Raw genomic sequence first — 14,093 nt, 5'->3', positions numbered from 1 at the left:
ATTTAACTTAGATAGTTCTTTGTATTTTTGTTTTCTATCTTGTCAGAACTCTGCAGTAGAAATTTGCAACAAGGTGTACAGCTTCTTAACCTGTCAGATAAATGACATAATGGGGTCACAAGATCTGTGATTAATTTTGTCTTTAAAAGAAAATAGCATGTTTTTGCTTCAACCATTCATTTCACCTTATTTGTATTTTTTTTTTCCTTTTCTACCCATGAGCTGAATCCTTGGTTTTCTGGCAAGTTCTTTTTAAAACTTTAAATATTTTTTCCAAGTTCCAAGTAAGGGCTGTTTTTATTATCTGAAGGTAAATCAGAAAGGAACATTAAAATTAAATTAGTTTGCTTTCTGATAACCTGTTTGGTAATGTTTTCATTGCATGAGATTTGATGGTCTGACTGAAAACGCTGTCATTTAAATAGTAAAGCTCAGCCACAGGTGGAATTGTTCTTCACTAAACACTGATTAGGTTTGTTTTCAAGGAATATTTGATTTTCCTGACCTTTTATGTCATTCTAATTTCATGTTACTTGTATTAAAATGTCATCTTTTTTTATAGTGCCTAAAATAGACTTTATTAGTTTTCCTGAAAGCTATGTGCAGCTTTCCTTTGGCCCATTTAAATATTGAAAACAGCAGGATTTGAGATTTTTCTTATAATCCTCAACTAATAGAGTTTAATGCTTTGTTTGGCCTCCCCTACGCAGCCTAAGCAAAAGTTTTAAACAAGATTAAAAATATGACCTTATTAACCCGTGGCATCTACAGATACAGAACAGGCCTGCAGAGCCATCGGGAGCTCATTAGCCGTGATAGCGCGGTGGCATTTCGCATCTATTCAGCCTGTTCCAGAGAAGCACACTGGGGAGAGCAGCTTTTTTTCTCTTCTCGTTTTCGCCATTGTGTGCCAGCACCCGGGAATAAGAAAGGAAAAAGCAAGAATCTGTTTCTAAGATGAACGTTGGGTGTTCATGGTTGGAGAAAATCAAGTTCAATTCCTTCTGGAAATTTAAGGTGCAACCTTAATGTGAAAAGGCAGCAGAGGTGGTGGTTGGCTTTTATTTGCTTTGCCTCATTAGTCCCTGACTAACATCTTTTTCACACACAGCCCCCCCCCCCCTTTTTTTTTTTGAGAAGTCACAGGTGTAGGTAAGGTGTTGGATGAAGAACATGTTGGGTTTCAGAAGAATAAGGTATCCCATTGTCATGGAAAATTTATGCTTAGTAAACATTACAAAACACAAAATGACATGATACATTCATTGCTGTGTAATAGGATTCCTTGTTTACTCGGCATGCTATAGGGCCATGGCAACAAAACCAGAAATAGGAACTATGAGTATTCTTGTTGTAAAGATGGTGATGGCTAGCAAGCAGTTTGTTAATTGCTGGAGTTGTACATCGCTCCATATTCATCATCACCTTACGGTGCTGCGGTGAGCTTGCGGTTCTGTGAGGAGGTGTAAATATAAAAGTTTGACCAAAACTTGTAATAAAAATACTGCATTTTTTGTGTTATATGGAAGAATGGGAATTTGCACTTAGCTAATGCTTTGAGAAAGTTATCCAAGAGAATTCTAGGGGGGAAAAAAATCTTAACTACAGTTGACGTAAAAATCAGAAGACTTTCTATATGTCTGTTCCTTACTGATGTTCCAAAACAAAGCAAAATGTCTGAATATTAGTTTTTTCCTTAATCCTTCAAAAATGCTAGTACCTTCCTTCACTTTGGGCATACCAGTTGTCCTTTTGATCTCAGTGGAACAGAATCCCTGCATGTGTTCATCACGTTCAAGACCTAGCTGAAAACTGGAGGCAAAATCAAGCCAGACAAATTGCTTACACTGTCAATGACAAACATTTCCTGCTTTCATAGCATTATTTATGCTTTTGTTTTGGTTTGGGTTTTGTTTTTTTAATTAAAGGAACGTCATTTTTAAAAACAGCGGCTCTTTGCAGCCATATGTGCACTAACCAAAAGCTATACCTACTGTAAGGCTGGGTGTGTGGAATGAAGAGTTCCCTAAGTACTGGGGTAAGAGAAAGGATTGAAGATGGGAAGGAAGAGGGTGAAAAAGCCTCAGTTTCTCCTCTTTTTTCCTGTCTTATTTATTTTCCTTTGTTCACTGCTTCTGGCCTCTCCTGGCTCTTTGCCTTGTTCCCATCAGCAGTGCCAAATCCCCGAAGCAAAAAACTGGTAGTCTTCAGATAGAGAATATGAGGAATAAGGTGGTGTATAGGGTAGACCAGGAATTCCAGTGAAACCAAGAATTTACGTCCAACTATTGATGATTTTGTTTTCTTTCTGCATCAAGCTTCGCTGACCTTCCTTGCCGTGCCCCAAAGCTTTGAGAATACACGTTGTGGTCAGTGACGAGGAGCCGATATTTAAAGATAATCGTGTTTCTGTTCGGTAGGGTTTGGCTGCTGATTCATACGTGTTCTCTAGTACAGCTAAGTCATCCAGAACGAGGTGATTTGATGCTGCTGTTTGCTTTCTGTCTGTAAGACAGGACTTGCATTGCAATCGTGCTTTCGCAGCGGTAGAATGTATAGTGTGATCCTGCAAGCCCACGTCTGAAAGGCAGAGTAGCATGCAGCTGGCACGGTGTTGTTGTCATTGACCCTGTCTTTTACAGAAGTTCTATTAATCTTTCATTTGATAACCAAAATTTCCACTCCTCTTGGATGTCTGTGTCTGCCTTGTTGTTTAGGCAGTACTTTTTTTTTTTTTTTTCTGCTCTTCTGCATTCTTGATTGGTGAATGTGCTTTCAGTTTCGTTTTGGTGCTTGTGAATATTTATGGAAAGGAAAAATAATGTAAAGCATTTACAATATGAGGACTTAGTTAACTAATGAAATTGAGAATTTTCAAGCTGTAGTCTGTAAATTGAAAGTGTGAGCACTACCTTTTAAAGGATAAAAAAGAAAGTATACTGTTGTTAGCGTCAGGTCTTTGGGATGCTGTTCTGGAAAATGTTAGTTCTCAAAGTGAAAAATATTAAAAACAGTTGGTATAAATATTCAGGTAATTAAAATGTTTTGTAAAACAGTTTTATGAAGATTAAAAGGTCACTTAGACAATTTAGGGTGGGTTTTTTTGGTAATTACTTGGCTAACTCGGTTTACCTCAAAGCAGTGATTTTATATTGTGTATAGCAAGAAATTAATAATGTAAAAGTTTTGTCATGGTGCTTTACAACTAAGTTACAGTTTACAGACTCAGTGCTAGCTGTACCTTTAGCAAGCTAATTCTTGGTTATACTAAATGTTTGATCAGGCATTTCATTTGATTGCACTATTGAGCATTGAAAATAACTATTGTCAGAATTGCAAATGCCATGCAGTAAAATACCTTACGGATAGACTAGAGGCAATAGTTTGCACTGTAGCTTGCTTGAGCCCATTACACATTTTAATTTGGCTGCAGTCAATCCCATATGATAGTGTGCATATACAGCATTCAGAGTGGTTTTCTAGCCTAATTTAGTGCTTGTAGGTAAAGGTAATTTTACATATTTGAATTAGCCCTTCACTATTGATTTCAGATTTTACGTCCAAACTGTCTGAATGCCTGTGTCGAGTTCTCTGCTCTAGCTTTTTCTGCTATGACATCATTTTCATGCTTTAATTTTTTTGTAACTCGAGGTGCTTTGGTATGCTTTCATTTGTTTCTACTTTTAATAACTTACTCTTTTTTTTCTATTTGTTTCCTTGTTTCCAATTTATGTTTGCTAAATAACTTTCAGGTATTTCTATTATTTTTCATTAAAATGAATCAAAATCAGATTTTGCAGAATATCTCGGTTCCAGTCAAAGACTGCAGTAAGTTTTTATTTAACCATAATTGAATATTGACTTTTTGAGACAAATAGACGTTTGCTGTTTAAGCAGAAAAGGTATGAGATGTTTAATCAAGTCTATCTAGAAAAGTATTCAGTACTGAGAGCAGTTTATTCAATATTAACAATCTTTGATAGAATACTTTTCAAGTTCTATTTCAAAAAGATATTCTGCTTCTATGGCCTATAAATTTAGTATGTTTTTTTTATTATTACAGGGAGAAGAAAATGAAAATTCAGGATATTAAGAACAATATTAAAGAAGCTATAGAGGTAATCTTTCAAGCTATTATTAACTATTGAAGATTAGCTATTTAGACATACTCTGCAATAATTTTATTTTTTCTCTGCAGACGATAGTGACAGCAATGGGCAATTTGGCACCTCCAGTTGAACTAGCCAATCCAGAGAACCAGTTTCGAATCGACTACATCTTAAATTTAGCTAACCAGATAGACTTTGATTTCCCACCGGTAAGTAAATAATTCTAATTGGCTGCAGTCATGCTTTTTTACAAATGATTATTTTTCACTGCACTGTAGTAAATATTTACCAAAAAAAAAAAAATCTGGTCTTTGGGAATTACTACAGTAGCTGTCTTGGGTCAGTGCTAATCAAATAAAGTGTATAGCAACATGGCTGATATATTCAGGCCGATCCTTTATGAACACAGAGATCCGTTCTCCTTCCTTATGCCCTATTGCAATGATCAGTTACAGTTAAGAAGGGCACCATGGGCAGTAATGTTTGGATATTGTTGGGCACTGCCCTGCCCAAAAGGAGGGAAGTTATGCCCAGCAGTTGGTTGATAATTAGCTGGCATTCAGTGATACTGTACTTCTCTCTTTTGGAAGAATAGTAGAGATTTCTTGCTGATTCAGACGTGCTCTCTGACAGCTGTGTCAGCCAGACTTTCTGCAAAGGTTCCACATCCTATGTCCTTGCCCCAGCCCTCCCCAGTCCTAGTTAATGATTCAAAATCCCTGCAGCCCCAGAGTAAATGCAGAAAGTATAATGATTTGTTTGGTGGTATAACTTGTCTGCTCACCAGGATTAATTTCTACTGTATCTCAAGCAGACAAGTAGCAGAAACCCATGAAAATACACTTTGCAACCACTGAACGCTTAAACACTGAGAAGATATTTTTCATTAATTGCCTTGAAGTACTTTATACTTGCAGTAATACAGGAGTGTTTCAAAGCTTCTGTTCACTTTCTATGTAATGTTGCAGAGAGCTGAGAGTAGGAATTATTATAATGTTTCAAACTCATGATCAATTTACTCCAGAATTTTGTTTCTAGCAGTGGTCAGTCCGGGCTGCTTGAAAGAAAAGTGGAAGTGCAAATAGTAGTCAAGTATGGGATACTTTGCAGCACAGCAAGTTTTTCCTAACTCTGATTTATAAACATTACTGAACAAGCTAGTCTGTGAAAACAGTGAGTTACCTTTTGCAACTGTTGCTGCTTCTGGGAACTTAACAGCTTCTGTCAGCCATTATTAGAAAGAAAAAAAAAATGTTTGTGTACAAGGCAAAAGTCGTATGTTATATTGCCAATTAGTTGGAGATACTGTTATTGTCATCTTCAAATCCATTAATTTTCAAAGTTGAGCAGGTGCAGAAAGGTTATGGAGAGTGGAAAGTGTGGTTCTTCTGAAGCACATAGAATGCAAAATTAATCATTTTAGGTTAAAGAAGCTTAAATCAATGCATTTTGAGATTTTTAACTTGACACTAATTTTGACAGTTCTCAGTGTTATATTTATATTCTCTTCATTGATTATTTATATTCATATAATATTTATTCCCTTCATTGATGATTTTTTCTGGTAGGGGGACAAAATCTCATACTTTTAAGATAGTTTTAGGAAAATATTCAAGAGAAAAGACAGCAGCTCCTTACTCCACCCCATGTCCTCTTGAATTGGCTGGGTGCCTGCAATTCTCGTACTGCCCATTGTTTTGTGATAGTTCAGGTTGTGATCTGTAACAATGCTCTAACAAGTTCCTGTGACCTACCATGTACCGAAGTACTTGATTCTTCTCTTTCTCTCCTCTGTCTCAGAGAAGATTTTTTCTTCCATTGAGTTGGAATATGGTGTTTTATTTTGTTGTTGTTTTTAATTTTCCTCTGAAAGAGGTAGTTGTGTAGCAGTAAGTGAATAAGCCAGGCATGTGTTGCATGTGTGCGCTGAGGTAATTCATACTAAACATGCACTGAAAACAAATGAAGAGTTTTGATGTGATTTCCTATTCAGTTCCAATGTGAAATGCCGCCCTCTTGAATATATCTTCAAGTTAGTGTTGGTTGAATCTAAATTTCCACATAGCGAAAATCTATTATACGTATTTTTCTGAAAGAAAAAAAAAATCTGCCTTTAAAAAGTTTGAGATATTTTTGTTAGATACAACTAGGGAAGCTCTGTTTTTACTTTGACAGCTGTTTTTGATCTAAAAATGAATATTCAATAATTATTATCTCTGGTAAAATACAGGGTAGCGAGCCCTTCCTAATCAATGTGAAGTCCTTTTTGTAGGTGGTATTTGCTAGTACGAAAATGTATGTTTAGGGTCTTGCTTATAGACGTATCTTGTTATAGAAGCGGGCTATTTTACACTAAGTAGTAGTAGGGACGGCAATGATCAACCCCCCGTACTATTGCACTTGTCTGTTCTTTTACGTTTGCAACGCGTTCTGAGATCCTTGGATAGGAAAGACCAGAAAGTGGACTGAGGTTCTGAACGTAAGTGATCAGCTTCTGTGACTAGATAATATCTGGTGGTTTTATGTGCTGTGTTGTTGATGTATAAGTGATAGAGATGTACTTACCAGGTGTATAAATAATTTCAAGTCCAGAGAGGAGTCTTTGGAAATGCTACTTGAAAGAGTAACTGTGAAAGACATGCAACTTGAAGAATAACTGTGCTCCAATAAAACTAGTTTTTCTTTTCCTGAGCAAAGGCATTGTGTTAATTTTTTAAGCCCTGAGTCTACAGAGGTTTACGCATGTGCTTAACTTTGACTAATGGCTAGTTTCATCGATATACTCAAGTATTTCATATGTAAATGTTCATAGGGTTGGGGTTCTAAACGCTAGTGACCGATTTTTGAAGGAGTACCATTGGCTCCCTCTGCCCTTGATGATTATATAAGCTCCTTTATGTATCTGATTCCTGGATTTGTCCCTCGGTACATGAAAAAATGAACCTGCATTTTAATTATGTATTTTAAATCAAGTTAAGATTTAGGATGTCCCTGGATGCCAACTCTCAGTGCATAGTATCAGAAATATATGATCTTTAGGTACCTCTATAAAATAATTGCTATAGAGTAATTAAAAGTACTTTGAAGAAAGTATGGTTTTCTGTAAGTGGAAATAGCCTCATTATATCTAAGGAAGTCTTAGTTATCTTCTCTGTCTTCCAGTACTCCAGTGAGAGAATTTCATAAACTGGCAGCTAAAACCTTTCCTATATAGAGTGCTAATGCAGATGGGAGAGGGATTTTTTAGCAATGTTTAGCGGTGTGTTATGCTATATGTTTTGAGTTGTAGAACTTAGTTTCTCTCTCTTCCGTTTTCTTCATGGGGAATCATGTTTCAGCTGTTACAAAGCTATACTTTCCTCAGTATAATATTTGACACTCATCTGCTCTGCTGTAGGAGAAACATGAAGACAGGGAGAAAGAACACTCATGTACAAAGGAGATGTTGTTATGAGGGCTATGAGTACCTACTGCGATACACTTTTAAGACAGAAAGCCTTTCTGATTCCCTTTAAATACCCCTTCATGTTTTCCTAAACATTTAGCAAGCTCTTCAGCAAGCAGTGCACTGAATCAGAATCAATGTTTAGCACGAGTATTCTGTAATTTCTTCTCCAACTAAGGACAGTCTTTAGAACATGAGGCCTCATCCTTCTTACACATGAGGCAGTATTAAATGAAGAATTTTAAAGTAGACACGTAAATCTGTTTATAATCACCTGTTGTACAGCTGGGGCTAGAATTGAAGTTTCCCAGTAGCAAGATTCAGTGTGATGTGAAAGGCAGAAAGTAGTATAAAAGAAACGTAGGAACCTTACAGTGTGGTAATAGTATAGAGGTCTGATTCTAGGATTTAAAGAGCAACTTTAGTAGTCTGATATTCTAATTCTTTTCATCTGTGTCTCCATCTGTTTGCTTTGCAGTTTCTGACTTATAGGAAATGTGTGTCATTTGTGTAGAGCATACAGCATTGAATTAAAAAAACAACTCAAGTTAAAAATAATGTTGGTGCAGTGCAATGGTAGGCTAAACATTCCCTTTAAAGCTGAAAAATTAGTATGTTGGAGACATTAATTCATCCCACTTGGTATTAAGCAATTAGATTTCTTGAATACAAATAATAGCATATGGGGAGAGGAAAAGAGTAGTACTTACTGAAAGGAATTCTGTCCACATAATCATGCTGGTGATTTAAACTATTGCAGTATTTAATAAATCAAATTTGTAGTTCCTTCTGTGTACCTTATGTGCTGTTTCGCCATACTATATATACCACTGGCAAGAGCCTAGAAGCTGATGGACCACGAACTCTTGCAGCTGATGGTCCGATTTGTCCTGTCTTCAGTATGTTTTAAACAGTTTCTAAAATGTAAATTGCACAGAAAAAAAACAAACTCAAAACTGTGACTGATCCAGTGAAAGTTGGAGAACCTTTTTTACTCAAATAAAACTAGCACAACTCTAGTGTAAGAAATTGCAAGGCTTCTATGCAGTAGCCATAGAAAAATCTCATGAAAAACAAGATGCCTTCAGTCCATGTCTGCAAATTCTAGATTTGAACAATGAGCATATAAAATCCTTTTAGGATATATAAATTCAAAGCAATAAAAGTGTTACAGATACCAGCCGATTAGAAATGTCATGGGGCTTGCACCATGTTAAAAGTTCCTCTAAACAACCTGTGTTTTTGTCCTACATTGTGCATGCAGGAGACGTGCCTACCTCAAGGCCTTGAAGGCACTGTAATCTTCTCTGGATTGTATAAGTCTAAGATTTTGCAATCATAGATACCTGGTGAAAACTGTTTCTGAACTGTCCCCTACAAATCATCCAAGGGTTATAGTATTTCTAAGGCTAGGAACATAAGTGTGTTTAAAATGTGTGGAGTGCACTAATTAGTAGTATTCTAGGCAAAACAACTGAATACTAAGCTCATGCTTTTATGTGAAGTATTTTTTACCTTAGCTCATTGTGGACTTCAAAAATAGATTGAGAATGTAATGTATCCATGGGTAATGTACTGTTCTGATTTATTTCGGCAAAATGTTTTTTTTGGGGGGGAGAGTTAAATCTATAAATCTATCCTTCTTATTGCATAGACTTTTCTTAAGACAGAGCAGAATGGAAACAACAGAAGTCTAATCAAGTCCATGTAATCTATTGTTAAGATGAATAGCACTGATAAATATTGTATGTAGTATACTATTTGCATCATTGGGAAACATATCGTTGCTAAAAATGACAGGGCATTAAATGGCTGAGCCTTGCCAAAAAAGTCTAGCCCTGCTAGTTTGAATGAGCACTGAGAACAGAGGGCCAGTGCTTTCCGTGGAGAAGTACTGAAAGCTCTTCTTGGCTAAAATGCTACAGTGCCACTTTTTTTAATGAAAGGTTATCTTTTTAAGGAGGACCAACATCATTGTCTTCATTCAAGTTGAGTTTTATCATGTGACTAAATTGTTACTGGCCAGCACAATTAGCTTAAGCAAGGAAAAAGGAAGTTAAAGGAAAAAACAAAACAAACAAGCAAAAAAAAAACCTACTTGAGCATTAAAGCCTTAGAAGTGAGGATGTGAAAATGTATGGTACAAATCTGAAGGCTTATATGTAATTACTGCTGCTGGGCTTGTATTTTAATATTATACCATGGTAAATAATACTTTAAAGAGGGACAAAATCACAGATGGTTTAGGACTTATGGAATGAACTTTGCTCATCATTGAGACTCTATAATGAAACAAGTAGAAAAGTTGGTTTGCTTGAGCAATAAATTTGAAATCTTGCCCGAGTTTGTGCTAGAATTGCTTTTTAAGTTATCGTAAATTTTTAAGATTTAATTTTGGTCTTAATTTTCTGTGAGACCAGAATAATACTTGCTTTACAAGTATTTTAATGATATGGTGTTTAAGAGCAAAGACCAAACAAATCCAAATTTCAGGCTGTTTTTGCAGCTATTCCATTAGTTGAAATATAAAATAAAAACAAATGATAGTTGAGGCTTCCAAATGGCTTTCCTATCACTATTGTACCTGGATACATTTAGCTCACTTCAGGTAAAATACAGTTATATTTGTATATTTTCAGTGTCAAAAATCAACCTCAGAAGTATTTTTGATACTCCAACTAGCTGTATATCTGTTTCAAGTATAGGGTGATGTTGGATGGGCTGGCTTATAGAGGTGGTATTTTTATTCCTGTTCTGCATACCAGACAGTGGTTAGGATATTTTCTCCATCCCTAGTACCAACTGCAATAGTGGCCTTTTTTACTCATCCCTTTCTTTTTGCTCTTACGTTTAGGAGAGGAAAGGAAATGCTCTCGTTCTATGCCCATTTTTCTTACCACGCTCAACCCATTTGAATCAAGCTGCCAAATAAAACCTATTTATTTTGGGTCATAATCCCTTAATAAAATATTCAAAATAGCAGAACAGTGTTTACAGCCGCCTATTTTTAATTGATCCGGACTCAGCTGTGGGAGATTTATCCCCTGAAAATACTGTAATCGCTTCAGAAAGATGACATTCAGAAAGAATCACAATGTTCGCTATTGGAATCTGAAATAACTGCGGAACCACTCCAGTGTATCCAGGAAAATGTATCTTTAGAAGAGATGGGATAGTTTTTAGGGTGTTGGTGAAATTGTCTGCAGGTTTTTTGGTCCCTGTTTATTTTTTATTACACTGCTCCATTGTAGTTATTTTGGATCTCCCACTGCCAGTGCTGCTGAATAGTTTTATTATGGTTTCTGAGTGGTGTCTTTGAGGCCTAGCGTTACCACATGCTGGCTTCGGCCTCAAAGCCAGCCTAACATCCCGTCTGCCCACAGCCATCCCTTTCCCTCTCCCGCCACACCATCATGTGCCACTCGCAGTTGTGCCAAAAAAACCTCCATCGCGTCCCCAGAGTAAATCAGACCATTGAACCGGTTCAGGTTAAAAATAACCCCAGTAACCCCTACTCCTTCTCTCGTCTATTTCAGGGAGGTTATTTTTAACGGGAATCAGTTTGGAGGGCTGCCTTACACCATGGCCCATCGACCGTTCGGTACAAATTGTGTAGTATGTTAACATGCAGCAGGGTCAGAGACAAAGGTGGAATCCTTAAAACGGTTTTAACACCAAAATCTGGAAGAAAAATACAAGATAACACAGTCTCAGTAAGATGTGAACTGGGATCTGTTTGCTGCCAAAAGTGTTCCTTAATTATGTAGGCAACAGTACAAAATTATCTGTCCCTGTAGGTAATCACCCTGATCTCTGTAATGGTAGATATATTATTATTTCCTGTCTAAATACATCATGGAGGAAGAAGTGAGCTTTTCTGGTTTGACAGCATCACCAGCTTTATAATGTAATGACAAACATTCACCCTAATGGGGGACGTTCCCAGGAAGCTGTATTAAGTGCTGCAGATTTTGGGGTGTGGAAGAAGGCAAAACATTTTCTCTGGTGGGTGTACCCCTGGGAAGCTAGGAAAGTGAGGAGACAGAGCCTGTTTTCTTGGGTGTCTGCATCATATTGTATGGAATTTGGATAGCTATCAGAAAATTGGGGGCTCTTACTCATTCTTGTCCAGACTTGCTTTATTATTTTAAGCGAGTCACCTCACTGTCCTGTATACCTTTTTTTTTTTTTATGTTCTGTATGTCTTGTCTTTTGTAAAATAGTGTTACAAGATGGATCCCAAAGATGTTTTTAAGCATCTTGAAGTACTGAAGTGGTAGAAAATGTGGATATCCAAAGCATCTTAACTGAAGAATGTTAACGTTGCTAATAAAAACCAATAGGGAGTGTTACAGACAGTATCAGCAGAGTGCTATGTTATTAGTTCCTCAGAAGTAATCTTTACTTATTCTTTTTTTTAAATCTCCATTATCTTATCTACACAGAACACGTCCTTCTAAATGGACTTCTGGGTAATCCAGTTGAGTTTACCTCATCAGAGCTGAACAAGACTTAAAGCTGGTTTTCCTTGATTTTTTTTTTCTTTTTAGACAGCCACTTGAATTCATTTCTGTTTCTCACATTTAAAGCATGTGTAATTAGGAATTATTTGCAAATGGATCTCCTGGAATCTCTGATTTTGTCCACATGGGTGGATGCTTGATATGAATGTTCTTTCTTACAAAAGAATAGCAACATCTAGCAAATTCTGACATTACTATGTACTGGAACAACCTATTTATTGGAAGTAGACAGTCAGTAATTCTTAAGTATCAGCATTTCTTCAACTTCAGCATGCAGTACCGTAGGTTGTACTTATGTGATCTAGCTGTGAACAGTTAGCCCATTGCCTCATATGAAGAACTACTATGTTGGCACGAAACTTTTTTTCATGAGTAATTGAAATGAAAATATATTGATTATAAGTTTAAAGTAATATCTGAGTTATTTGATGACTAGACGTTATCTTTAAAAGTAAAAGCAAATATTATTACAGAACTTAGTTTTTAGGTTCACAAACAAATTCTTGGTGGCCATCTTTTTGACAGCAGTCATATAGTGGCTGTTGTTTGGAATGGCAAGTTTTCGGATGTGCAGGAGTTTGCCCCAGTGCTCTCACGTTGATGCTTTAACTGAGCTGCTTATGGCGCGTGGCGGAGAGGAGAGCTCAGGGATGCCTGTCTGGTAGCAGCCCCTAGGTGAATTCAGCGCAAACCACTTTCAAGAACGTGTTTTACTGTTCCTGTTTCTTTTGGTCCATGAATCAATAAAGCTTTGTTATTTTTGTACAATCATTCATAATTTATGGGGAGCTTTTTTCACAATCAAGGAGAATTTGATCTAAAAAAAAATATTATTTAGTAAATTGTATGATTAGAAACACTGCCATTAATATGGGAAGTCCTTTCTTTTTACACCTAAATGTAAAGCTATTTAAATAAATTTATATATGTGTGTGTTACGTTTTTTTTGACTGCTAAAGTTTTCCAGAAAGTCAAAACGCTGATTAGGAATACATACATATTTAGAGCAGTTATTCTGAAGAACAGTAATATTACAGCACTTGGACTTTAAATATAGCCTAAATTATGAGTACCCATGTATTTAAAAAAATAAAAGTCTCCCTTCTGACTTCTGTGAACAGAAATGATATTAAATGGAAGAGCTAAGCAGTTTTAATAATAAGCCTTGCTTTCTATATAGCGATTAATCTCTTGGTTTCTTTGCTGCAGTTCTTTCTGCTCTACCTGATTTGGTTCTTAAATGTGGCAGCATCTGCAGAAATGACTTTTCCCACCTTTTGATAATCCAAATTTCCTTGCCTTTAATAGCAATTTCTAACTGCAGTGAAAATGGGTACTCTGTTATTACTTATGCTTCAGTTTTGTGCATCAGATGAAGATGATATTGGCTAGAAAATTAAAGAAACGTGTCCTTTGAATTCTGCAGTGTTTCAGCTGGGGTGTTCATGTAGTTCAGTTGAAATCTGATGAAGTATTTCCTTAAATTGGAGAATATACATTCCAGGACTTCCAGATGATATTATCTGCAGATCTTTTCTGTAGTGTAGCCATTTTTATTGTACAAAAATTAAAAAACAAACAAACACCCTTTTACTTTATTATTAATTTATTTGATTAGCATTCAAAGTAAATGCTAATGCTTTCTTCTGCATTTGTATTTTTATCAAGTAAATTCCCACCATACCATGTTTGTAGGTTCATAAGTTCACATTTAGAAATTCATTTGAAGAAATCATGACTTAATTTCTCTTGATACATCTTCTTTGTTTTCCTCAGAGCAGTCTTAAAGTACAAGAACAGATTAATTCAATTTACGTTGAAAGAGAAGAGCTGTCAGCTGAATTAAACAGGAAATAGGCATAAATTTAATATAGAAATTCTTAAGCATTTTCTGGTTTTAATCACAGTAAGAGACTATCACAAAATACTGGTGTACACATAGATGAAATAAAATTTCACCTGTGAGCCTGGTTGGCATGGCAGTGGCTTGGCAAGGTTTTCTGTGATAGTCTATGT

General features: G+C 36.2%; 1 protein-coding gene across 5 annotated transcripts in view; it reads left to right on the top strand.

The window, feature by feature from the left end:
* Window positions 1-14,093, top strand: part of GNAS (GNAS complex locus) — a 151,928-nt gene that overhangs the window by 87,104 nt on the left and 50,731 nt on the right. For all 5 annotated transcript variants that reach the window (XM_080558160.1, XM_080558161.1, XM_080558162.1 and 2 more), the window contains 2 exons: window positions 4,064-4,118; window positions 4,199-4,318. In XM_080558160.1, coding sequence (XP_080414286.1) covers window positions 4,064-4,118; window positions 4,199-4,318 — 175 coding nt within the window. The remainder of the gene's footprint in view (window positions 1-4,063; window positions 4,119-4,198; window positions 4,319-14,093) is intronic.

The sequence above is a fragment of the Anser brachyrhynchus genome (assembly GCF_964034855.1).
Source record: "Anser brachyrhynchus genome assembly, chromosome: 16".
In the NCBI taxonomy this organism is placed as follows: domain Eukaryota; kingdom Metazoa; phylum Chordata; class Aves; order Anseriformes; family Anatidae; genus Anser; species Anser brachyrhynchus.
The sequence above is the reverse complement of the archived record's forward strand: the minus strand, read 5'-3'. Positions and strand labels throughout refer to the sequence as shown.